Source organism: Amblyraja radiata, chromosome 3 (assembly GCF_010909765.2).
Source record: "Amblyraja radiata isolate CabotCenter1 chromosome 3, sAmbRad1.1.pri, whole genome shotgun sequence".
Taxonomy (NCBI): domain Eukaryota; kingdom Metazoa; phylum Chordata; class Chondrichthyes; order Rajiformes; family Rajidae; genus Amblyraja; species Amblyraja radiata.
The window spans coordinates 70,854,691-70,882,201 of record NC_045958.1 but is presented as its reverse complement, the minus strand read 5'-3'; the positions used below and the strand labels follow the sequence as shown (position 1 = coordinate 70,882,201).

At 42.4% G+C, this 27,511-nt stretch overlaps 1 protein-coding gene across 1 annotated transcript in view; it reads right to left on the bottom strand.

Moving 5' to 3' along the window:
• Positions 1-27,169, bottom strand: part of lurap1l (leucine rich adaptor protein 1 like) — a 39,419-nt gene extending 12,250 nt beyond the window's left edge. The window contains exon 1 of the mRNA XM_033018001.1: positions 26,054-27,169. Within this exon, the coding sequence (XP_032873892.1) occupies positions 26,054-26,260 (207 nt within the window). The 5' untranslated portion in view covers positions 26,261-27,169. The remainder of the gene's footprint in view (positions 1-26,053) is intronic.
• Positions 27,170-27,511: the final 342 nt, after the last annotated feature.

The window sequence follows — 27,511 nt, the reverse complement described above, 5'->3', positions numbered from 1 at the left end:
GACTGCCTTCAACAGTGCTTACATGAAACTTGGACTTACCATCAACTCCAAGATGATTCAGGTTATCTACCAATCGTCACCAACTGAGACAAATCGGAAAGAACCATCAACTCAACTTTGTGAATCAACCCTGGAAAATGTGGATCATTTTTCATACCTTGGAAGTCACCTCTCCTCTCATGTCGACCTTGTTGATGAGATCCTACATCATCTTAAGTGTGTTGGAAGAGCTTTTTGACGTCTTCAAATGAGAGTCTTTCAAAATCGTGACATCCAAACAGACACCAAAATGCTTGTGTAAAACATCTAGCAACGAAGCCTTCGTCATCAAGAACCTACTAAGATGGCTCGGTCATGCTGTTCGGATGGAAGACGAGTGTCTACCGAAGCAAACCTTCTACTCTCAGCTTAAAGAAGGCAAACGTAAAAAAGGCAGACAAAAGAAGAGATTCAGAGGCGCCTTAAAAGCTAGCATGAAGAAATGTGAAATTGACATCGACAATTGGGAAACCAATGCCAAGGATAGGAAACTTTGATGAACCATCATCCAAGAAGGAACAGCGACCTTCAAAGCCAACAGATGCGCAGAATTAGAAGAAAAGAGAAGAAAACGGAAAGAGAGGCAACAACAGCCAAAGCCCGATCTGCCATCTGGAATTACCTGTCCTGAATGCAGACGGACGTTTAAAGCCAGGATTGGACTCATAAGCCACCTGAGAGTCCATAAAAACAACGGAACGTGGACCATCATCCTCAACCTCGAGGGATAGTCATGAAGACGACAACGATTAGCATATTGGATGAGTTTTTACAGCAGTCTGATAGTTTCTTGCACAACACCATGAAAACAATCATATTTTATATTTCAGATGTAATTAGTTACTTAAATTTAAATTCTCCAGCTTCTCTGGTGAGAATAAAATTCCTGGTTCTGGATCAGTGATCTAGAACTCTGATTGCTACTTCAGTAACTTAACACTGTGTCTGCATGCCCAGAGCAAAAAGTGAATAAACATAAATGTTGAAGCAACAGGAAATAAAGTCATAGAAAAGTGACATTGAGTTATGTTTTGTGAATATATTCTTCGTCTTCCCATATTACAAACAAGGAAACAATTAGTTTAAACATTGTTGAGAAGATGAAAATGTCATGATCTTAATAAAATGGCTATGTAACTATGTTGCTTTCTTGAAATTGAGTTCATCAAAGTTGTATATGCCGTTTGCTAATTCAAACTGGTTTTAATATCTGGAAAATCACTCCTCCCAAAAATTAACCAACCCTTGGGAAATTTGTTTAAAAATAAAACTTGGGAACACAGAGCATTGGGCGTAACAGATGAGCAAGATAACATGAAAGATGGATGATGGATGAAGATGGATGAACAATTTTTGGGATCATCCAGCTTTATGTTTATCTAAGGAACAAAGACAGAGTAAATGCTTTCCACTTAAACAAACACTGTATGTTATTTTTTTAGTCAAGATTCTAACCACAATGAAAATCTATCACATCATAGCTTGGGAAACTGGTTTAAGATGTCTGAATTGCTAAAGCTGAACCCAAGACATAACTCAGTTTCTGGGCATTTAGTCACATTTATTTGCCTCCGGTTTTTTTTTTCTGGGCTGTTTAATAGGCCACTCCACTAAGAAAAAGCATTACAACAATGGAAGGGGAAACCCAAAAAGTCCCACAGATATCATTGCAACCTCCGATTTATTACTGTGTTTGGTGCTGGCAATTATTCACTTTGCCCACTTAAACCTCGTAAAGGCCACTCATTCCAAACAGATTGTTACTGTGTGCTTCACTATCTGTTGCGTCCTGCTGTTGCATGCATAACAATTTCCTGGTAGAATGAGTCAAAGCATTGCATAAATGTTGCTTTTAAACAGGATTACTTTTTACATGTGTATCATTCCCATTGTATACTGGCTTAAGAATCCAACATCATAGAGGTTTTATTTTAACTCATCCACGGGTCAATTTTAAATGCATTTGTTTTTCATGCAGATGTGAATTTATTGCCATACTCATATTGATATGAGGTTAAAAATATGCGTCAAGTTATAGAGAGGACTGTTGGAAAATTTAGCCGTTGGGGCTAGCTGTGTGGGTGGTAGCAAAGTGTTAAGAAAACAAGGAAGATTAAAGGCTTTAATCCTTGTACAACTTCCTGAATAGTTCTATCATGAGAAGTTCTGCAGCCTTTAATTCATACTTATGAGAAGAGTGAATATGATTATTAAGATTTAGTTAAGAGGCACCTTTGTTGATGAATATGTGGGGTACAAAAATGCTTTTATAATTAGGACCCAGTGAAGTGACCAAAACAGCTGCTTAGGTCAGTAAAAGAACCAGGTTGACAGGTTTGGAGGGATGTGGACCAGTGGGATGTGGCAGGTGGGACTAGTGTAACTGGGACATGTTGGCCTGTTTCCACACTGTATCACTCTATGACTCTAAGATATACTCACCAGATCAATCAGGTCTTGCAGGGATAAACTTTGTTTCAGGTTCTTACCTTGCCGGAGATGCGATTGATTTTCGCATCGCATTCTCTGGGCGCTCTGCGGCCTTCCATCGATGGAGCTGGAGGCCACCTCAGACTGTCGTGAGCCCCACCGCGGGCCTGCGGACTTACCATCAAGAGCTCGCAGTCTTGGGAGAGGCCGAGTCAGGAGCTCCAATGTCGCAGAAGGTTCGACCAGCCCCAACGCGATGTTCGATCGTCCAGCGCGGGGGAACTGACATCCTCCTGATGCAGGAGCTGATCGCCTCGACGCAGAGGGCCAAAACGCCGCCGGCAACGGAAGTCAAGATCGTCCCATCAACGGAAGGCTCGAGGCCCCCGACCGCGGGAGAACAAAGGGTAGAGGCTTGAACGTTATTTCGTCTTCCATCACAATGAGGAATGTGTAGGAGTCATTGCGGTGGATGTTCATGTTAAAATGTGTTTTGGCTGATCTGATGCTTTTTATTTGTATGACTGACTTGGTAAAACATACTTGGCAAATTAAGTACTATTCTGATTATTTGGGAACTGCTCCATCTCCCTTGTTCTTAAAAATAACTGGAAAAGTATTTATCTCCTCCAGGAACGTTCCCTTTAAGGTACCAGAGGTCTGGCAAACAGAGGTAACCAGAATTTTATTTCGAAGTCTCGTGACGAGACTACGTGAAGAACCCGCCAGCCCGCATGTGCGTTAATACGTCGATGCATGGCGCGAGATTCGGATGGGGAATGGACGTCGGGATTTCCCTGCGATACGGCTTTAAAAGCCGGAATGTACGTTTCACGGGAACTGTCGATTTTGACTTTGATTTAGGTCCCAAGGATGGAGAAGCCTAAAACCAAGGGCAGACGTGCAGCTGATAATTCAGCGGCAAATAACCGCGACGACGGGAGAGGTCGGTGGCCGTCGGTATCAATCTTGGAGACGCTGGCAGGCGCAGCCTGCACAGCAACCTCCGCTTCAGTTCCAAAAGGGAGCAGTTTGGCAACCCCGAGTTCGGGGAAGGCCAAGAACAAAACGGCAAAAAATGTTCAAAAGGATAATACTGACAGGAAGGTACTGCCTCAACATCCATTGAGGATGTCATCTGTCGGCTCTCAAAATGAGAAAACCTGATTGAGAGGCTGGTGGAAGGGAATGTGCTCCGTACACAGGAGGCCGTTACAGGTAGTTCCAGTCAGATGTCTGCGGCAGCAATACCTGGCTCAGGGTTGCATTATAATATCTCCCGCTCAGAGGAGGGAAGTGTTGAGGATTATTACATGATTGACTCTGACTGTGGGTAATTATACAATGAACTCGAATCCCCGGTCGGTGGGGGCGCTGCGAGCCGGCTGCCCTGCCAGCAGTGTGTTAGTTTTTTCCACTTTTTTTTGCGTTTATTTTTTTATTTTTAAGTCTCAATGTGTGTTTTTAATGTTTCTCGATGCCTGAAACCTGGGATCTCTTATTGGGGACCCCGGAGGAGAAGAGCTCCGACCGCCAGCCCACGGTCTACTTCTAACCGCGGGCGCGGCGGGGACTTACCATCCGGAGCGGGATCCCTCGCCGGGGATCCCTGGAGAGGAGCTCCGACCACCGGCCCTGTGGTCTGCCGTGCTTCTGGCTGCGGCGGGGACTTTAGATCTTTGACCGCCGGCCTGCGGCCTACACCATCTTGAAGCCGCGGTCTCCGGTAGGGAAGCATCGATTCAGGACTTACCTTGTCTGCACATCTGGCCGCCCGCAGCGGCGACTGCGGAGGGTTGTGGTCCCGACCACGGGGGAAAATGGACCAAACTGACCAAACTTTGTGCCTTCTACCACAGTGATGAATGCTGTGGTGGATTTTGTGTTAAATTTTTATTGTGTGTTCTTTTTTTATTGTACCACTGCTGGCAAGTTAATTTCACTGCACTGTATGTTCACGTGACAAATAAATCGGACTTGAACAAGTGATATGCTGCAGTTCAAGCCAAAGAAGGAGCTACGAGCTCTTGTGACAAAATTTGCCATCCCCTCGGGGATAGGAGAACCACTAGATGAAGAACTGGCAAAAAGCATTGGTTACTTGACTTCTCATCAGCTGAATGAGAAAAACATGCAGGACACTGCTGGGAAGTATGCTAGCCTTGATAACTGCCAGACTTTGGATGTTCCGAAGGTTAATGCCACCATTTGGGATAATCTAAATGGCAAAACTAGGTCAAAAGACTTAAAACTACAGCGAGTTCAGAGACTTCTCACAAGAGGGATTACGGCTTTTGCAAGGTCGGTGGATGGAACTCAGCTGTCGGAATTGCAGCAAGACGCATTAGCACTTCTATGTAATACACATTTTGAGCTTAATTGCATTCGCAAAGATGCTATAAGACCGGAGATCAAACCTAAATATGCTCATTTGTGCAAGGCTAGTAATATGCAGTCTGCAAAGCATCTCTTTGGAGAAGACTTGAGTAAGCAAGTAAAAGACTTGCAAGAGGGATTTAAGGCGGCTGTGGGAGTGGTAAAGACACCCTTTGTGTGTAAGATTCCCATCTACCGGCATGCATACCATCCCTACATAGCTAGCGAAGGAATCGCTACTTTGAGGCTGGTTGGAGCACCAGGCCTACACAATTAAGACCAAGCCAGAGGCCTTTTTTATGCGCAGGTTCACAGCTCCCACCATGGAGGAAGCACACTCCACATACTCAGTTTCGTTCCCCAGCAGGCCACGATGCCGGAGCGAAAGGGAGGGGATAGAACAAAATCTAGGGTCAGCTGACTCTATTGATCAACCGCCTAAGGACGTTGAGATAGGTGAATATTATTCCATCAGTCGCATGAGATGTGCTGATGATATTCAAGTCGGAGGTAGATTGAGGCTGTTCATAAACAGGTGGGAACAGATTACCTTGGATCCTTTCATTTTACAAATCATAAATGGTTCCAAGATTGAGTTTCTGGCTGACAAATTTCCTCCGCGACAAGAGAATCCAAGACTCCCGTATATACGGTCTAAGGAGGAAACTATGGCTATCCAAGTGGAGATAGAGGTATTAGATAGATAGAATGCCCTTTATTGTCATTTAAACATACAACGTTCAAATGAGATTACGTTCCTGCAGCAAACAGCAAAAAAAACAAAACACACAATTGACACAATTCCACACAAACATCCATCACAGTGAATCTCCAAACACCTCCTCACTGTGATGGAAGGCAAAAGTCTTATCTCTTCCCTGTTCTCATTTCTTTATTCATCTTCTCCCGCATTCAAGCAGTCAAACTGCTGCATCGAGCTGATCGAGGCTTTTGATGTTAGAGCCCCCGGCGGGCGATGGTAAGTCCCGCGGCCATTTAAGCCACACCGGGCGATGTTAGGCCCTGCTCTGGGTCGATTTAAACCCCTCGATTCGGGCGGGGAAGTTGACGTTGCGAGAGCACCAAAAAGTGGTCTCCCACCAGGGACCCGCGACCTGCCGATCTTACCGTCCACAAGGCCTGAAGCCAGAGCCTCCGAAGCTCCGAAGTCGGGTCACAGCCGCACGCCACCACAGCGCTCAGCGCTCCAGTCGGCCAGCTCCACGATGGTGAGTCCGCAGGATCTGCGACTGGAGCCCCAGGTCGATTCCAGTTGGAGGCCGCCGGCTCCATGATGGTAGGCCCCGATGACAACAGAGACTCAACAGGGAAAAGGTCAAGTTCCCCGTGCAGGGAAGAGATTAAAAAGAGTCCCCCCCCATCCCGCCGCCCCCCCCCCCTCCCCACATATACACTGCTAAAAATAAAATTAAAATAAAACCAAAAACATACACCTAACAGGACAAAAAAAAAAAGAATAGACAGACGGACTGCAGTGGCCACTGCTGCGAGGCGCCGCCATCTTGGACACAAGAACAAGGGTGTGATTGAGCAGTCTGTTCATGAAAAAGAGGAGCATATTTCTAATATCTTCTCAAGGGTGAAGAAAAGTGGAGGATACTGAATCATTCTTGATTTGGCTAGTCTGAACACTTGTTTGGAATATAACCACTTTAAGATAGAAGATTTTCATTCAGCAAAACAGCTGATTACAGGGGATTGTTTTATGTCCTCTATAGGTCTCAAAGATGCATACTATTCAGTGCCTATACATGAGAGTCACAGGAAATATCTGAAGTTTATCTGGCAAGGCCAGTAATGGCAATTTAAGGCTCTACCGAATGGGTTGAGTTCAGCCCCTAGGCTATTTACAAAGATTCTAAAGCCAGTATTTGCCCTACTCAGATCTGAATGGCATATTGTCATGAGGTTTATAGATGACATGCTCATTGTCAGGAAGACATTATGTGTCACAAAGTTAGCTGTTTCAGCTACCAAGGTACTCCTAGAAAATTTAGGATTAGTTATTCATCCAGAAAAGTCCAGGCTGGATGCGACAAAATCTATTGCCTATCTAGGGTTTGTCATTAACTCTGCAGACATATCTGTGACTCTACCCACTGATAAAAAACAGAATACTGTAGAAGCATGCACAGGTTTACTCAATAATGAGAAGTCTACTATACGGCAGGTTGCAAGGGTGATAGGCAAGATGGTAGTTGCCCTCCCAGCCACACAATATGGGGCCAAGCATTAGAGAAACCTTGATCGTGAGAAGGTTCGGGCTCTAAGATTGAATAAAGGGCATTTTGATAGATATATGAAGTTGACGACAGAGTCAACATCAGAATTACAGTGGTGGATTTAGCACACACATGAGTGTTCAGGGGTCATTCTACCTAGTAAACCCATGATTACATTACAAAGTGATGCAAGTGGACAAGATTGGGGTGCAACTGACACCAACTCTAGTTGTGGTGGTAGGTGGAATGAGGAAGAGTTGCGACTTGGCCAGAAGTATGGTATCGACTATTTGGAAATGTTAGCAGCATTCCATGCATTAAGAACGTATTGTGGGAATTACCATGATATGCATGTCGGGCTACAACTGGACAACACAACAGCAGTAACGTATGTGAATCATATGGGTGGTTGCAGGTCTCTATCATGTGATACACTGGCAAAGTCTATTTGGGCATGGTGTATAGATAGAAGAATATGGGTGTCAGCTACGCACCTGCCAGGTAGATACATTGTAGAAGCAGACACCAGGTCTAGAAAATTCAATGAACGAACAGAATGGATGTTAACTCAGGCAGTGTTCAAGAATGGTTCCCATTGTTGCAAGGACTACTGAAGGAAGCTCCTATGATTGCTCACAGACATGAACAATTGTTATTTCAGCCTGTCACTCGGGTACCCAATGCATGATCGTATTGATTTATTAATTTGCAGGATTTAAGGAGACCTTTCGAGCGAATAGGACTAACCAGCAGGCCAATTGACGTGATCATCGCAGCTTGGCGAGATGGCACAAGAAGGCAGTATTGTACATACATAAAACAATGGAAAAAGTTTTGTGAGGATTCACACCTGAACTACTTTAAGGCAGAATTAGCTGATGTTTTGGAATATCTTTCAGTTTTGTTTTTTGATAAGCGTCTTAGTTATAGCGCAATTAACACTGCTTGCAGTGCTTTATCATCGTACCTAGTGCTTGGGCTGGGACATCAAACTATTGGCACTCATCCATTGGTGTCAACGTTCATGAAAGGTGTCTTTAATATGAACCCTACAAGGCCTAGATATAATGAAGTGTGGAATGTGAAAGTAGTTTTAACTTTGCTTCGCAATCTGGCATCCGCTGCATCGCTGACGTTGGAACAGCTCACTCATAAATTAGTGATGCTTATGGCACTTATTTCAGTGCAAAGAGCTCAGTCTTTGCACGAACTCCGTCTGGATAACTCTGCTGTAACTGACAAGAAAGTGGTATTTTATGTGGATGATCTGATAAAGCAGAGCAGGGCAGGCGCGGTGGGGTACAAGTTAGATATGGCAGCATACCCACCGGATCGGAGATTGTGTGTTGTTACTTATATGAAGAATTACATTGAGGTTACTAAAAACCTTCGAGATGAGGAAAAAGCTTTCTTCATAAGTTATAAAAAGCCACACAAGAGAGTGTCGGTGCAGACTATTTCAAGATTGATAAAGTGTACACTGTTGGAAGCGGGAGTGAATACTGATATTTTCAAGTCTCACTCTACCAGGGCTGCAGCCACGGCAGCAGCAAATAGAATGGAGGTTCCTCTTGATCACATTCTTGCAACAGCAGGATGGTCAGATGAATGCACGTTTCGGAAGTATAATAATAAACCGATTAACAGGTCTGGACAATTTGCAGAAGGAATTCAGGGCTGTGTTAATTGAGACACTTGTTTAACCCCGATGTAATGGGACTGGTTCTGTTAAGGGCGATATACATGTATTTAAAGTTAGCATCATGTTTGAATGGCCTATGTATTTTCTTTCAACCATTTATGGTTTATCTGTGTAGTGTGTTCACATACAGATTGGTTTACTGAATGAAACCACAGAGCTTCGAAGGCTTCACGTAGTCTCGTCACGAGACTTCGAAATAAAATAGAAAAATTAAACGAGAACTTACCGTTTGAAGTTTGATCTTTATTTTATGAGAAGTTGGAGTGAGAGACTACGTGCCATCCGCTCCCAACCCTGAATCTCATAAAGATCATTCGGTAAATCAAGGGTTATTAATCTTTCCATAGTTTAATTTGGTGCAAGTGGTCTGTAGTTTCATACAGTTGCTTTGAAGATTGACGTGCATGCGGGCTGGCGGGTTCTTCACGTAGTCTCTCACTCCAACTTCTCATAAAATATAGATCAAACTTCAAACGGTAAGTTCTCGTTTAATCTTTCTATGAAACCTGGAAAATAGATAAAATTTGAAGCAGAATGCTTCAGTAAAATTACATTTTACCTCCCATTTTGGAGCTACATGCATTCGACTCCCAAAATGCAATACAAATAATACATATATATATATACAATTTACTCAATGTTAAACAACAATCTATCTTTTGATAGACACAAAAAGCTGCAGTAACTCAGTGGGACAGGCAACATCTCTGGAGAGAAGGAATGGGTGACGTTTTGAGTCAAGACCCTTCTTCATATATATTTGTTTAAATTGAATGCAAGGATAGAGTATACAGTTAAAAGCAAGACCCTTAACAGCATTGAAGTGCAGAGAGATTCTGGAGCTCAAGTTCATAGCTCACTAAAGGTGGCAGCAGAAGTGGATAGGATGGTAAAGGAGACATATGGTATACTTAGAAACATAGAAAATAGTTGCAGGAGGAGGCCATTCAGCCCTTCGAACCAGCACCGCCATTCATTGTGATCATGGCTGATCGTCCCCAATCAATAACCCGTGCCTGCCTTCTCTCCATATCCCTTGATTCCATAGCCCCTAGAGCTCTATCTAACTCTCTCTTAAATCCACTTGCCTTTATTACTAGGGGCATTGAATATAAGAGTCAGGAAGTCATGATGCAAATCTATATAACTTTGGTTTGGCCACATTTGGTGTATTGCATGCAGTTCTGGTTGCCCGATTACAGGAATGATATGGAAGCTTTGGAAATGGTGCAGAGGAGGTTTACCAGAAAGCTGCCTGGATTAGAGGGGTTCATCTAAAGGGAGAGATTGAATAGACTTGAATTGTTTTCTCTGGAATATTGAGGGGAGATTTGATAGAAGTATATAAAATTATGAGAGGCATAGATATGGTAGATAATTAGAACCTTTTAGTCAGGGTGGAAATGCCCAACACTAGAGGGCATACAGTAGCTATAAGGTGAGAGGGGGAAAGTTTAATGGCAATGTGCAGAGCAAGTTTTTTTTACTCAGTGTAATGAGTGCCTGCAACACACTGCCAGTTGGAGTGGTGGAGGCAGATACCATAGTGGCATTTAAAAAGCTTTTTAGATATGCACTTAGGAGTGCAGGGAGTATACGGATATTGATCATGTGCAGGCAGATAAAATCAGTTTAAATAGGCATCCTGTTTGGCACAAACATTGTGGGCTGAAGGGCCTGTTCCTGTACTGTACAGTTCTATGTTCTAAAAGATTTAACTGAGCCTCTCAACTCTTGCAAGCCTCATCATTAGTGGGACTTTGCTAAAACAGTGGTGAGTGGGTTTCAGGTTTGAGATTATTAACATTTTCACAGCACAAGTGAACTTACTGGTTATGGGTGAGTATAAATGTCCCCTAATTGTTCCTGCACAAGAAGACATCTGTGGATAACTTAAAGCAGCCTACCTGTTAAGTTCCACCATTCTTGTGACAATTCTTCCACCACAATTGCAGTTAAAAGAATAATTCCCATGTTGAAGTTCTATTAAAAGAATCAAAGCTCAATATCGAGCATGTGTAAAGACTGTCCTGAACCAGGGCACTATTTGGGGAATTAGTCCTAAGAAGGAAAACACCCATCAATTTGCAAACAAGCTATCCACAGAAATGCATGTAGTTGGTTATTGTGTAAGCAGGAAATTCAATCTGCAGTAATGCAGCATATCAGCTCATGCATTAAGAATGACCATGTGGAGGTAACAGAGGTACCGGAGGTTATTCAAGGGGGAAGGTAAAGGAAAGAGCATGAAATGGCACTAGTAAATCGTGAACCTGGTAGCATTAGCATTAACAAGACTTGTCATGTTACTGCATCCTTTGAGATGGTCTGGTGCTGCCAGGGAAACCATCATTAAATATGCTATCCTTTTAGCAGCAATTTGTGTCAAGAGAGCCTTTCCAGTTAGGCATAAAATAGAGTGCTTGTATGTTGTGAAGATAGACACAAAATGCTGGAGTAACTCAACAGGACAGGTAGCATCTCTGGAGAGAAGGAATGTGGCGTTTCGGGACAAGACCCTTCTTCAGACTTTTGTGTTGACTTCTTCAATGTCTTTATGAGTGCTCCTGTGTCTCACATAAAATGTTAAAACACATGGAGTCATAGAGTCCTACAGCACGGAAACAGGCCCTTCAGCATAATTCGTCCATGCCAACCAAGATGCCTCATCTAAGCTACTCCTATTTGCGTGCATTTTGTCTATATCCCTCCAAACCTTCATTTTCCGTGTCTTTTTAAATGTTGTTATGGCACCTGCCTCAACCACCTCCTCTGGCAGCTCATTCCATATACCCACCACCTCTGTGTGGAAAAGTTGCTCCTCAGGTTCCTATCATCTCCTTCCCCTCTCACCTTAAACTTATGTTCTCTGGTTCTTGATTCATCTCCCCTATCAATTCCCCTCACGATTTTATACATCACTCTAAGATCATCCCTAAGCCACATGTGCTCCAAGGGATAAAGTCTTATGGCTTCTGTGGCATATTTACTGATGTCACCTGCTCTCAGTAAGCAGCTTCCGGGGAATTGCTACAATACTGGGATATCGCAATTTGGTGTTACATGGATTTATTTCAAACAATATGCTTCCCTTTGCTAGCCAATTTAAAACAAACTTTAGATGCTTTAAAGAAATACTAATTATTTTCTCCTTTCCAGTTTTGTTGATAAGGCTTAGACTTGAAATGTTAACTCTGTTTCTCTGTCCACGTAAGGGCTGCAGGACGTGTTGATTGTTTGAGCATTTTCCATTGTGGTGTCAGATTTTCATAATCTGTAGCTTCTGACTTTCATAAATTAGGATCTCATGTTTTATCTTGACCCAGGGCTGAGGAGAGGTTATTGTACAGATGTCAGAGATAGCTAACTACACATTAGATGATATTTGGAATGAGCAGTCAGAGGGGATTGTGAAGGCAGGAACATTGACAACATTTACGAGGCATTGAGACAGGTACTTGAATGCGCAGGACATGGAAGGATATAAAATTAATGCAGGCAAGTGGGATTAGAATAGATGGACATAATGATCAGCATAGACACATGGGCAGAAGAGGCTGTTCCCATACTGTACCACTCTATGCTTTATCACTAAGACAGAACAGATGCTACTCTACTTAGAGCAGGGTATAAGAGTCTGCTAATATCAAATTCCCAGCTTTCTTATGATTACAGATGATTGTTTTGGAATTGTGTTTTTTTCCTGAACTTTCCATTGATGAAATGGTGATGTTCATGATATGGTAGATTATAAGGATCATGTAAAATGTATGCGCTTGATGGAGTAGATTCCTTGTTCCAGATGCTCTCAATAGGTTCATCACATAAGAAACTGAGAGATTGAAGTGTCAAGCTTCCTGGTATTTATGGTAAAGATGTACACGCCCGACTTGTGGACACCCCATAGAATGTACATAGAACAGCACAGCATAAGAATAGGCCCTTCGGTCCACAATGCTTGTGACAAACATCTTAAAGTTAGAAGTCCAATGTACAAATATTCATTCCTACAAACAGGAGATCTCTTTTGTATCAGCCCTTTGTGCTTTTGATGCCACTCATTGCAATTCTGTGGAGGTGTGGTTACCAAACCAAGTGAGTTTTTTGTATTTTCTGACATGGACAAAATCAAATTATGGATGTCTGCAAAAAAGGAACCTGTTCCATAATCCAAGAATGGCTTGTATCTCCAGATCAATGAGAACATTACTTCAATATCCACTTAATCAGGGAACAAGACCATCACACACAAACTTGCACATATACACAGAAGCAAATACACACATACAAATATTTATACACACAAAAAGCACACACTCATATATTTACACACACACATACCATATTGCCAGTTGAATATTACTGGCACCAGAAGCACCAGATTTATAGCAAATGATTCAATGGTGCTTTCATTGTCACATATGGCAAACACACAGTGAAATTATTTTCTAACAAACAGTTGTGTAGAGTAATGAGAGACCAAATTACCCTATGCCGTGAGAATGCAAAATTTGCATTTCTGCTCATAAACACGATTATTCAGTACAGCTGCAGTTAACCATGCTGCAAAACTGGTTCGCAGGTCGGCACTGATTGAAGCTATACTGCTTAAAGCTGATGCATTTCTTAAAGGGGACGTTGAGTCTGGCTTTGGGAATTGTGCTCTTAAATGTGATGATGACAAAGGTGGTTGGATCAAATAAGCACGATAAATAAATAATTATATGTTTTCATACTGTTGACCTGGAGTTCATTGACCTGGGGTAGGAGGAAAGAGGAAAGCGTATAATCTATCTGTAAATCACCATGATATCTCCCAGGCAATTGAATTATCCTACCACAACTAGAGAGCAGTCCTGAACTACTATCTACCTCATTGGTGACCTATGGACTATCTTTGATTGGACTTTACTGGCTTTATCTTGCACTAAACATTATTCCTTTATAACGTCAGTACATTATGAATGGATCGATTGTCATCATGTATTGTCTTTCCACTGACTTGTTAGGGTGCAACAGAAGCTTTTCACTGTACCTCGGTACACGTGACAACAAACTAATCGAAATTAAAACTAAACTAAGGTGCATGATGCTCAGGCACTGTGAAGGAGAGGGTTTATAAGGTTTACAGTATAAGGTCTGAAGCCAAGCAGGGTTGCAAAAATGACAATTTCAAACATTTGTTTTAGGTCAGTGAGAGTACTTTCAGCCATACAACCAATACACTGCTCAATGGCGCAGCACCCCCATAGCTCACCTGTCAACAACCTCCATCAATACAGGTGTATTGCTAACATTCATTTCCTATACCACACAACATGCCTCACACCCCAAACTTCATAGCTCATGTAAGCTGTCTATTACTCAACCATGACAATCACCTAACCTAAATACATTCCATAATCCTCACTGATGCATTTTCCTTTCTCTCTTGAAGGAAAGCGTGAGACCCAATTGGAAGCAGCAGCTAACTGAGAATGTTGAGTTTATGAGGTATGAAGTTTAGAGGGATAAGGACCAACTGCGGCAAATGGGACTAGCTTAGCTGGGGCATCTTAGCCGGCATGGACAAGTTGGGGCTATGACTCCAACAGCCCATCTGCATAGAGAATACAGCAATGGCCCTACAGTGCCCTCCATAATGTTTGGATCAAAGACCCATCATATATTCATTTGCCTCTGGACTCCACAATTTGAGATTTGTAATAGAAAAATCACTTGTAAAAGTGCACATTGTCAGATTTTAATAACAGCCTTTTTATTTAATACATCTTGGTTTCACCATGTAGAAATTACAGCAGTGTTTATACGTAGTCCCCCCATTTCAGGTCACCATAATAGACAATAGACAATAGGTGCAGCAGTAAGCCATTTGGCCCTTCGAGCAAGCACCGCCATTCAATGTGATCATGGCTGATCATCCCCAATCAGTACCCCGTTCCTGACTTTTCCCCATATCCCCTGACTCCGCTATTTGTAAGAGCCCTATCTAGCTCTCTCTTGAAACCATCCAGAGAACCTGCCTCCACCGCCCTCTGAGGCAGAGAATTCCACAGACTCACCACTCTCTGTGAGAAAAAGTGTTTCCTCGTCTCCGTTGTAAATGGCTTACTCCTTATTCTTAAACTGCGGCCCCTGGTTCTGGACTCCCCCAACATCAGGAACATGTTTCCTGCCTCCAGCGTGTCCAAGCCCTTAACAATCTTATATGTTACAATGAGATCCCCTCTCGTCCTTCTAAACTCCAGAGTGTACAAGCCCAGCTGCTCCATTCCCTCAGCATATGACAGTCCCGCCATCCCGGGAATTAACCTTGTAAACCTACGCTGCACTCCCTCAATAGCAAGAATGTTCTTCCTCAAATTAGGGGAACAAAACTGCACTCAATACTCCAGGTGTGGTCTTACTAGGGCTCTGTACAACTGCAGAAGGACCTCTTTGCTCCTAAATTCGATTCCGCAGAATAGCTCTATGTGCAATGCCTCATAAGCATTGTCAAGTCCTTCCCTCCACATATTCATTCTCACACTGCTGCTCTATCATGCACCCTGACAATTTACTTTGTATTTATCTTTTCCTTACTCATAATGTAAGAGATACTGGCAGGAGTAGACCTTCTGGCCCCCTCCTGCCTCGTTCAATAAATCATGACTGACATATCATCTCAACGCCACGTTCCTGCACTGACTACACATTCCTTTATTCACATATCCTCCAAAAATCTGTTGTCCCATGTTTTGAACATTCTCAGCAAGTGACCCTGCAATGGCCTATTGAACAGAGAATTCCAAAACATTTATTATATTCTGAGAAAATAAATGTCTTATTTCTGCCATAAATGGTTGGCCCTTTATTTTGAGACTATGACTCCTTGTTCTAGACATCAGAGAAACCTAATCCTTGTGTTTACCCTGTCAAAACTCCTCCCACCACCTCTCAATTAACTTTAAGCCTGCTCTCCTGCCTTTTTACATCACCAATCCCAACACAATTTAATTAGAAGCTGGTCCATTAGAACTCCCTTTCTTTCCCTGGTACCAGTCTTCATGAATCAAAACTCCTACCTCCCACACCATTCCAGCCAAATGTCTAATACTTATCTGTTTGTCCCTGTGCCAATTTCATGGTTGTGGCTCCAGGAACAATCCAGAGATGTTCCATTTTAATTTACACCCTTTAACTCTCTCAGCAAACTTCCCCTCTTGTTCGGTCTATGCTGGTGATTCCTCTATGGGCCGCAACAATAGAATCCATTTCCTTGCACCCCATTTAGCTGCAAGAGGACATCATTAAACTTGGCTCAGGGCAAAACCTTTGCAACTCATGATCCAGGCTGCAGGGCACAGTATCTACAGTTCCACCGCTGCCTCATGCCGTACCTACTGCATCCCTTAAAGGACTCTGTGACCAATCTAAGTGAGTGTGCCACTGCCATCATAAGCTTAATCTTTAAATGTGTTTCAGAAAGACATGCTAACAAAGTCAATCCCTGTGTTCCACAACTGGAAACCATGGATGAATAGTGAGATCTATTCCCGTATGAGGTCCAAGCCTGTGGTGTTCAAATCAAATGAGAGTGAGCGGTACAAGAAATGTATGTACAATGGTCACAAAGTCATCAAGGATGCCAAGAGGAAATTCTGTAGCAAACTATGGATCCAGCATATCCACATAGATATTCATCGAATATGGCAAGGGTTGCATACTAAACGGGCTGCAGTAAAGGTGGGCAGTTTCACTGGAAACAACACATTTCTCCCCAAAGATGAATGGTAGGTTGGTGGATTCATGTACCCATTATCACTGTTGCAGATGTAAGATTGGCCTTCCTTAGAGTGAACCCACAGAAAGGAACTTGCCCTGATGGAGTTACTGGCCATGACCCAGAACCCAAAGAGGATCTAATGGCAGGAGAATTCACACACATCATTTACTTCTCCCTACTCCATTCTGAAGTTCCCAATTGCTTTAAGAAGATCATTATCATCCCAGTGCCAAAGAATAGTAAATTAACATGCCTTAATGATTATCGTCCTTAATGTCTCTGACATCCACCATCAGGAAATGCTTCAAGAGGTTGGTCATGGTGCATATTAATTCCAGCCACCTAGATGATGTTGATCCCATGCAATTTGCTTACCATTGCAATAGGACCAAGACAGACGCCATCTCCTACACTCTCACTGGAGCATCTGGATAACAAGGGCACTTATGACAGACTCCTATTTATTGACTATAGGTCAGCCTTCAACACCACAATCCTAAACAAATCCATCTCCAAACTTCTGGACCAAGGAGTTAGCACCCATCTCCGCCACTGGATCCACAATTTCAAACCCATAGATCACAATCAGTGAGGCTTGGTGACAAAACATCCTCCAGGATAATTCTCAATAGTGGAGCTCTACAAGGAAGCATTCCCAGTCCCTTAGCATATTCCCTCTACACTCATGACTGTGTGGCCAAATTCTGCTTCACATTCTTTTCAAGTTTGCAGATGACACTATTGCAGTGGGCCACATCTCAAACCATGATGAGCTGTTAACAGGAAAAAGTAAAAGGGAAAGTGCTTAATAACATGGTATGATGACAACAACCTCTTCCTCAATGTCAGCAAAATGAAGCAGCTTGTTATTCCCTTCAGGAAACGAGATAGTGTACAAAGCTCTAGTCAGCATCAATGGTGCCAAAGTGGAAATAGTAAATATGTTCAAGTTACTAAGCATAAATATCACCAACAATTACATTGAAGTTACCACATTGAAGTTACTACCAAGAAAGTTCATCAATGTATTTACTTGCTTGGAAGGCGAAGGAAGTTTGGCATGTCTCCAATGATTCTTACCAACTTCTAGATTGCGCCATGGAATACATCCCATCGGGATGCTCACAACTTGATTTTACAACAGGTCTGCCCAAGAACCCCAAAAATTGCAGAGTTGTGTATGTAGCCCAGTCCATCACACAAACCAGTCTTCCACCCAACAGGGTCTGAAGAAGGGTCTGGACCCAAAACGTCACCCATTCTCTCCAGAGATGCTGCCTGTCCCGCTGAGTTACTCCAGCTTTTTGTGTCTATCTCCCACCCAACAATTTAATCTACACTACTTCATGCAGCCTCAGCAAAGCAGCTATCATAATCAAAGACCACATGTACAAAAGCTTTAAAGCGTGTACCTACCAGATTTAGGAACCACCTCTTGCCTACTGTCATCAGATCACTGAATGATTCTCTCATAAACTAAGTGTGTGTGGTCCCAATCTCCAAACATGCCTCATTGCAGCCTTTGTACTTTTATTTCTTTGCACTTTCTCTGTAGTTGTAATGCTTCTCTTCTTCTTCTTGCGTATGGCGTGCACAGCCTAAAGTTGTAGGACAACTTGTACTATTTGATCTTATTTGATTGTTCATGTCGGGTTGATTACATTCGTCCAAACAGGGCGGACCATGTGAAGGTTGAAATCTTCCACCCTGTTGTAATGCTATAACAGTGCTAATAGAACCACTGCCTCAGAATGCCAGAGATCTGGGTTCAATCGAATGTTGGATGTTCAACCTTGGATGTTGTTTGTGTGGAGTTTTCATGATCTCCCTGTGACCATGTGGGTTTCCTCCTTCATTCAAATGAAATGTGGGTTATTAGATTCATTTGCCACTGTAAATTGACCTCAATTGCAATTTGATGCATCATGCCTGAGTCTACAAGTGTGTCAATTATATTGGCCGGCAGATGGAATCTGAATAGAATGGACGCCAAGCTTTGTGCTATTTGGCATTGATTGCATTCTTGGCAGGTTTCCCCAAAGCATCTCAAAATGCAGACCAGTGAGATTCCATTTGTGATCCGTCTCATCATCACCCTCAATGCTTTCCTTATAGCTGTGTGACACTTCACTCTTCAGGGATCTGGCACTTGCACTACTACCCCTGCCTGCTAATAGTGTTTCACTGTTGCCTTATGCTTTACAGTGCCAGTGTCTGGATTATTGGCTGAATTAAGGGACAAACATCGAGAATTTGGAGCAGAAAAAATGTTTACATTTATATTGTAATTTGTGCATTATAATAAAAACACTACATTGTGCCCGGTAAAGAGCCTGTTTTCCGGAGCTCCCGTGGCAACAGCTGCGTCCGCTGGACTGGAGGGCGGCAGCTTCGACCACCCCCGGGCCGCGGAGCTTGAACCGCGGGACTGACTTGCCATCGCCCGGTGGGGTATCGCCTCAGCGCAGAGGGAGAAGAGGAGGGAAGAGACAGTAACTCTAAGACTTTTGCCTCCATCACAGTGAGGAGGTGCTTGGTGAACTCACTGTGGTGGATGTTAATTTGTGTTTATTGTGTGTTGTTTATTATTACATGTATGGCTGCAGGCAACAACATTTCGTTCAGACCGAAAGGTCTGAATGACAAATAAAGGATTCAATTCAATTCAATTCAATTCATCATGAAATTGGCATGTGCGGACAACATCAATGAGCAAACTGTGCTTTTCTAACTCCGGATGGAAAATGGAGCAAACCATTACATACTTTGTACCTCTTCAATTCAGGTGCATTAAATCGCCCCTTTTGGAATATCTTCTTAACTTTCTCTGGTTTTCCAAAATGATTTTAATGTGGTACCCTTTTACATGCAGAGAATGACATTAGACTATAGTCTTCAGAGTTACAATGTACAACTATGCACTGACCAGGTATCACCCTGTACACTAGCATTATCCTGCACACTAGGGGCAATTTACAACTTACAGAAGCCAATTAACCTACAAACCTGTGTCTTTGGAGTATGGGAAGAAACCAGAGGACCCGGGGAAAATACACATGGCCACAGGGAGAACGTACAAACTCCATACAGATAGCACCAGTAGTCTGGATCAGACCTGAGTCTCTGGCACTCTGCCTCTGTAAGGCAGCAACTCTACCGCTGTGCCACTGTGCTGCCCTATAAAGTGCTTATAAAGATTTCAGCTTGAACAAGATGCCGCAATCTGTGGCTCTAATGAATGCTGATGGTAGGCCCTGAATGTTGCATAGGGGTCCTTAGGGCTGCTCCATAACATGTGGGAGGCACATCACCCCCCTGCCCGTCCTATTAGGATGCTTCACAATTAGATTTGGTCATTGGTCTGCTCAAGGCCACTAGTGGACACAAACCAGTCTATTATACATGCTAGCCTCCGCTTCTCATCTACACTTACACACTGCATCAGGAAAGCATCCAACATAATTGTGGACCATTCACACTGCAGTCATTCATTCGTCCCTCTCCTGTTGGGCAGAAGATACTAAAGCTTGAAAGCACATACAGTGCCCTCCATAATGACACATAAGGACAAAGACCCATCATTTATTTATTTGTCTCTGCACTCCACCATTTGAGATTTATAATAGAAAAAAATCACATGTGGTTAAAGTGCATATTGTCAGATTTTAATAAAGGCCATTTTATTAACCCCCCCCCCCCCCCCCATTTCAGGGCACCATAATGTTTGGGACACAGCAATGTCATGTAAATGAAAGTAGTCATGTTTAGTTTATTTTATCCTTTGCATGCAATGACTGCTTGAAGTCTGTGATTTATGGACATCACCAGCTGTTGGGTGTCTTCTCCAGTGATGCTCTGTCAGGCCTGTATTGCAGCTTGCACTTCGGCATATAAATGGCATGCTTAATTGGGTTCAGATCGGGTGATTAACTTGGCTACACAAGAATTTACTATTTTTTAGCTTTGAAAAACTCCTTTGTTGCTTTAGCAGGATGTTTGGGATCATTGTCATGCTGTAGAATGAACCGCCGGCCAATGAGTTTTGAGGCATTTGTTTGAACATTTTGAGCAGATAGGATGTGTCTATACACTTCAGAATTCATTATGCTACTCCCATCAGCAGTTGGTATCATCAAAGAAGATAAGTGAGCCAGTTCCTTTAGCAGCCAAACATGCCCAGGCCATAACACCCCCACCACCGTGTTTCACAGATGAGGTGGTATGCTTTGGATCTTGGGCAGTTCCTTCTCTCCTCCATACTTTGCTCTTGCCATCACTCTAATATAAGTTAATCTTCGTCTCATCTGTCCACAAGATCTTTTTCCAGAACTGTGGTTGCTCTTTTAAGTACTTCTTGGCAAACTGTAACCCGGCCATCCTATTTTTGCGGCTAACCAGTGGTTTGCATCTTGGAGTGGAACCTCTGTATTTCTGTTCATGAAGTCTTCTGCGGACAGTGGTCATTGACAAATCCACACCTGACTCCTGAAGAGTGTTTCTGATCTGTCGGACAGGTGTTTGGGGATTTTTCTTTATTATAGAGAGAATTCTACTGTCATCAGTTGTGGAGGTCTTCCTTGACTTGCCAGTCCCTTTGTGATTAGTAAGCTCACCAGTGCTCTCTTTCTTCTTAATTATGTTCCAAACAGTTGATTTTAGTAAGCCTAAGGTTTGGGTGATGTCTCTAACAGTTTTATTCTTGTTTCTCAGTCTCATAATGGCTTATTTGACTTTCATTAGCACAACTTTGGTCCTCATGTTGTTAAACAGCAATAAAAGTTTCCAAAGGTGATGGAAAGACTGGAGGAAAGACTAGGTGCTGAAAGCTCTCTTGTACCTGCATTAAGGAGGCAATTAAACACAACTGTGCAATTACAAATACCCGTGAAGCCATGTGTCCCAAAAATTATGGTGCCCTGAATTGGGGGGGGAGGCTATGTATAAACCCTACTGCAATTTGTACATGGTGAAACCAGAATGTATAAAAATGGCCTTTTATTAAAATCTGACAATTTGCACTTTAACCACATGTGATTTTTTCTATTACAAATCTCAAATTGTGGAGTACAGAGGCAAATAAATAAATGATGGGCCTTTGTCCCAAACATTATGGAGGGCACTGTAACTGCAGATACACTAAAGGACACAAAGTGCTGGAGGAACCCAGCGGGTCAGGCAACATCTCTGGAGAACATGGGTAGGTGACGCTTCAGGTCAAGACCAGTCTTCGGACAATAATAAATCAATAGCAATACTTCTAAATGTCCCTCATCACCAAGGCAGCCCCACAGAGTTGTTTTACAGTGCTGACCCAATTCCCAGCGGGTGGCATGTAAAGAGAGGGCAGCTGTGGGTTCAGAAAGCAGCTGCCACCTGTAAAGAAAGTGGACAGCTTCCAACTCTATAAATGGGATGACACCACAAGAGCAATTTCTTAAAATGAACAGTTGTTCTAATTTGTTAGATCACACCTGATATGGTGTTTGGATAAGGCTCAGAGACCATTTAGTATAGAATGGATGAAAACCAATTTCTAGTTAAAAGTATCTTTAAATTCATTGCATTCTTGGTATTACTCCATAGACTAATTGAATCGCAGGGTCATTCAGCATGAAACAGCACAACTCGTTCAGGTCAACTAAGATGCCTCATTTGCCCGCATTTGGCCTATATCCTTCTAAACCTTTCCTCTCCATGTACGTATTCAAATGTAATTGCACCTGCTTCAAAACTTCCTCTGGCAGCTCAGACTATATACTCACTACCCTTTATATGAACAAAGTACACCTCAGATCCTCTTTAAATCTTCCCCCTCTCACCCTAAACTCATGTCCTCTAGTTTTTGACTTCCCTACGATGGGAAAAAAGACAGTGAATACCCCTATCTAAGTCCCTCATGACTTTATAAACCTCAAAAAGGTCATCCCTGATATTCCTTCACTGCAGGGAAAACAGACCCAGCTTATAATTAAAGGCCAGTTTGCAATGAAGGGAGGGTCGATAGTATGAAGTACATGTTCACACCTTCACTAGGTTTTGAGCTATTGAGGTTGTGGGATGATGAAGGAATTGTATGCGAGCAAGAAAAAAGATATCATCATGCTCACTGAATCCAGTTCTGCCCCTGCTCACAACCTCAGTAGTGTGATTAGCTTGTGCATCTCCACTTTCTGTTCTTGTGCAGTTCCATGTGCTATGAGTGCCGAGACTGAAAGGAATGTCATGGACTGATAGTGTGGATGACATATGGTGCCATTGGTAAGTTACGGATTTAGAGCTGTATTTGTCAACCTCAAAGGTTTATTAGTCTTCTGGCACAGCATCTTTGAGGCTAAAACCCTGGCATTCACCTTTGTAACCATCCGTGGCTACTGACTTCTTTAACACATCTGATGGTCTCACAATTTCTATTGGGTTCAAGACATTTCTTTACCGTCTCACATTTTCTGTTGAGATCTCCACATCAACATGAGAAAACTGAGCTGTTATTATCATCTGATTACCATTGACACATTCAGTCATTCATTGCAAAAAAGGAGTAAATATCTGAACGAAGTCCAGGCTGAGAGGGTTAACAGGCCTCCTTCATGTTATGAATATATTGGAAGTAAACATGGACCTTTCAACTTCATTCTTAGTTATTTCAGTACTAAGTACACAATACAAGTATTTCCTGTTTCTCTAAATTTGACATTGTTGGTCTTCATTAAACTCCTCCTGTACTTCTTTTCACTTACGCATTTATCTTACTCAGGCTTGATATTCAGATTTGCCTTCTTTAATACAACACCTCGACTAAGTTGCCCAATGGCAAATTTAACTCATTTGCAAAGTGTTTCTATGCAGAAGCTGATGATGCAAGTTAGCAACTGAGACTCTCCATTCTGTACTTTATTTGGATCTAATTGCTTATCCTTCAATACTTCTGTAAAGTTCAATTTCCGAGATTTACCCAAGAAAAAAATCATTATTATGCAGGGGTGCTGGCGTAAAAGGTCAAACTGCTAGAAGAACTCAGCGTGTCAGAGATCACCGTGGGGTGGTTGACATTTTGTTGTTGGACATTGTATTGTGCTGGAGCTATTTTTACATTATAGGTGCTCGAAAGCCTTTGTCATAATTCCAGCCTTGTTTGATTGCACCAGCATGCATTTCATTCTAGTGGTCCTGCTGCATCTCCACGTCCTCAGCATTAGCTGTAACTGACAGACATACAGTACATATAGTTTGCAGTGGAAGCTAACAACCCAACTCAAGCTTGGCTGGACCTCAGTGTAAGTTTGAGTTTGGGTGGGTTATCTGTCCATTCTCATGGAATGATCAGGGTGAGCTTGGTCAAATTGTGCCCACCCTACTATTTCACCCAGGTCAGAACAATTTGCTTAGTATCACCACATGTGAATAGCATGTTTGAGATTGTTATAATCCCAGAGTGTGTTAATGTAAGAGTGGGAGACACAGTCCTTGAACACATTATGTGCATTTGGGTCAGAACTGTGTTCAGAATGGCCATGACCTTATTGGGTTCATGAAGGGTTTTAATATCTGACCAAGCCAGATTGAAAACTTATTTCAAGTTATCAAGAGGAGTTTGCTTCAATTCATACTAGTCTTGTTTACTATGTGTTATTATTGCACTGATAACATGATTATTTATCAACCACAACATGGAGCCTTTATTTAAATAATAGATAGACCTATGAGATATACATAACAAACAAATTAAATATTTCATTGAGTAATTGTGTGATATTTTGCAGCCTGCAGTTAATATGCAGATTTATTCAAAAACAAAACAAATTGGAGCAAGACTAGACTGCTCAGCCCTTCAAACCTCTTCTGCTGTTGAGTAAGATTATGGTTCTTTTGATCTTGTCATTAGTTCTATTTTCCTGTCCATTGCAGGCACAAAAGGTCACTCTTTTTTTAAGTGCATCTTTCCTTTGGTCTGGACATTTAAAAAGTATAGGAAAAGTTTAAAGGAATATGACCAAATGCGGCAGGTGGGACTATCGTAGATGGGTCACCTTGGTCAGCCTGGACATGTTGGGCTGAAAGGCCTGTTTCAGTGCTGTAAAACTTTATGACTATGATTATTCTGCATCCATGTGAACTCAAATAAGGGCAGGACTACTTAACGGACGCATCAATCAATTTAGTGCATTCAGGAACTCAGCTCACACACCATAATGCCACTTTTCCATCAACATACACCTGGAACTGTCCCTGCATTGATACAAGAACTGCAGCATAATCTTGATCACAGTTCATGCCAGACCATAGGCATGAATTAAGATATTATTGAAACACAACTCTTTGTCTGCCAAACTATAGTGACTGCTGCCAATATATTTTTTTTGATGCACTTTCAGAAGTTCCAAGGATAAGATCACAACGGACACTGAGTATTGAATGTGTTCCCTGTTCTGTGGGTTCTCAGTTAAAATCTAGCCAGACTGGTGATAGTTGGATTTCATAAGTTCATAATAATAGGAACAGAATTAGGCCATTTGGCCCATCGAATCTACACCACCATTCAATCATGGCTGATCCAACTTTCCCTCTTAACCCCTTTCTCCTGCCTTTCCCCCATAACTCCTGACACCCGTACTAAACCCGTACTATCTATCCTGCCTTAAAAATATAAATTGACTTGACCTCCACAGCCTTCTGTGGCAATTATTTCCACAGATTCACCACCCTCTGACTAAATGTGATGATGTAAATTCAAACAACATACAGAAAAGATCAGAAGAAACAGAAGCGATATGGCAAATGACTCATTTGAGCCTCCTCCACCATTCCAGTAGAATCCCTACTGATCTAAGGATTAATACGGAAAAATAAGGACGCAATAAGTATCCATCCTGAAGTTTGGATTAAGGCACATTCTTAAGATTTGGTTTGTGCATCTGATCCGGGAATGCATGATGCTAATTTGGATACTGAAGTTGTAAATGTGTTCCATTTTACATTAGCAAAGTCCCTTACCTTAACAGAACATTTTTTTGAACTGTTTAGTTTTGATTGAGGATGATCAGGTGTTTAAATTTTTCCAAAAAGAGATATTCTCTCACATTAGTAAAGAACTGCAGACAAATGCAATATTTTGCAGAATACGTCAGATGGTCGCAATAAAAACAAAATCAAATCAATAAAAACAATCAAGCTCCTTAGGAAAAAAAGGTGCACAGATCTTTACTGCCCAAATTACAAATACACACCCAGTCCTGTTTTCTCTTGAGCAAGGACATACATTCAAATAAATTATTTCAAGTAATGTGCTCTCTCCTTCATATTTACATGAAGAAAATGTAGCCAGGTTCGGGTTCCTCGCCATACACTTTTAGTATTTCGCTTCCATGTTTTGGTCAACTCCACTCTCCAGCCGGTAGTCTTGTGCGAGTACGTGCGAAGTGTGTGCGCTCCGGTTTACACAAGCGACCATTCGCCGGGCGTAATGTCAGTAACCCCACACGCGTTGTATCTCTCACTTACCATCTCCAGTTTCAGTATCTGAATCTTGGTTTCCAACCTCTCCAGCGTGCTGCAGTTGTTGAGTGTGCCCGAGGCAGAGAGAGCTACCTTGTCGCCTGTGTGGCGGCCTGGCGGCTCTTCCCTCAGTGATCGCAACAGGCTCTCAGGAATCTTGCGTCCCATCTTAATCTCCAGCTCCTTTAATTCTGGCTGAACACGTTCCTCCATCCTCGCCAGATGACTGGTTGCTGGTTCCAGACGGAATGATTATAGATTGCAACGCGTCAAATCAAACATTGTTGAACCAATGGTGAGGTTGTAGACTGAGTCCCACCAGCGTGTATCTATCTGATGGCAACACAGTTAAAGCGGTTACTTCCTACTCCAGGAGTGACAGGTCGAGGCTGCCTCGCTTGGTCGAGGACAAGGTTCAGCTGGCAAAGATTGGCTCTGAAAAGTGCAGTCAATGCTGAAGTCTGTCGTTCTTGCAGACACTTTTGGATTAATTCATTCACAACACGGTGCTGGAAGTGGGTGCTACAAACAGTTCGTTATCAGTACAGCGCTGGCTGATCTTGCAGAGCCTGTGTGTGTGTGTGACTCTCTCTCTCTCTCTCTCTCAACTCCCCACCCCGAAGCAGCAGACCAAACATTCAGGTAAACCAGGGCACAGTGACCAACCCCTTTACCGTAATCCGCGAAGAAGTATCGCGTCCACTCTTTGCTGGCATCGCCGAGCCTCAGTTCCTCGCATGGATGGTGGCAAAAATTGCACTTTTGGCAAGACTGGCCGTTTTACAGAGTGCGGTGAAATAGCTGCCTTCTAACAGCCGCCATCCTTATCGCCGTCATTCAAAAACATAAAATGCGCGGCCCACACAGGGACGAGTTTCTATGATTGGGCGCCCCGTCTCCCGAATCTGACGCGATTGTGTACTCTACGCCATGGGAACAGATGATTGGAAAATAATCCAAACAGCTAGCAACTGCTTTATGACTAAGATCTCACCCTTGAGCTCATTGTAAACTCCAGCAACAGAACAATAAATATAATTAGTAATAACAGTAGTAGTAATTATGTCAACATATTGATATATCTGCAATTCGATTAAACGCAAGCACGTAAGAACTCCCTACAACCACCAGACTATTAAAGTTCAGTGTGTGTATATATAAACATATATATATATACTCAACTTATTTTGTTGTTTATTATGGGTTTTACAAAGTACTGTGTTTACATGTCTGTTGTGCTTCTTCAATAATTTCACTGTTCGGTTTCCGGACATATGGCAATAAAAACTCTTGACTTCATTCAACCTGTTCCATGTAAACCGAAATCCGGTACAACATCACCTAGCACTTCCACTAAAATATAAGCATGCAATGTTTAAACCTTTCATAGTAATCAATTCTAAACATTTCTCTAATTCTACCCTTTTAACATTTTAAGTCCACCTCAATTGAACTATCCTAAAG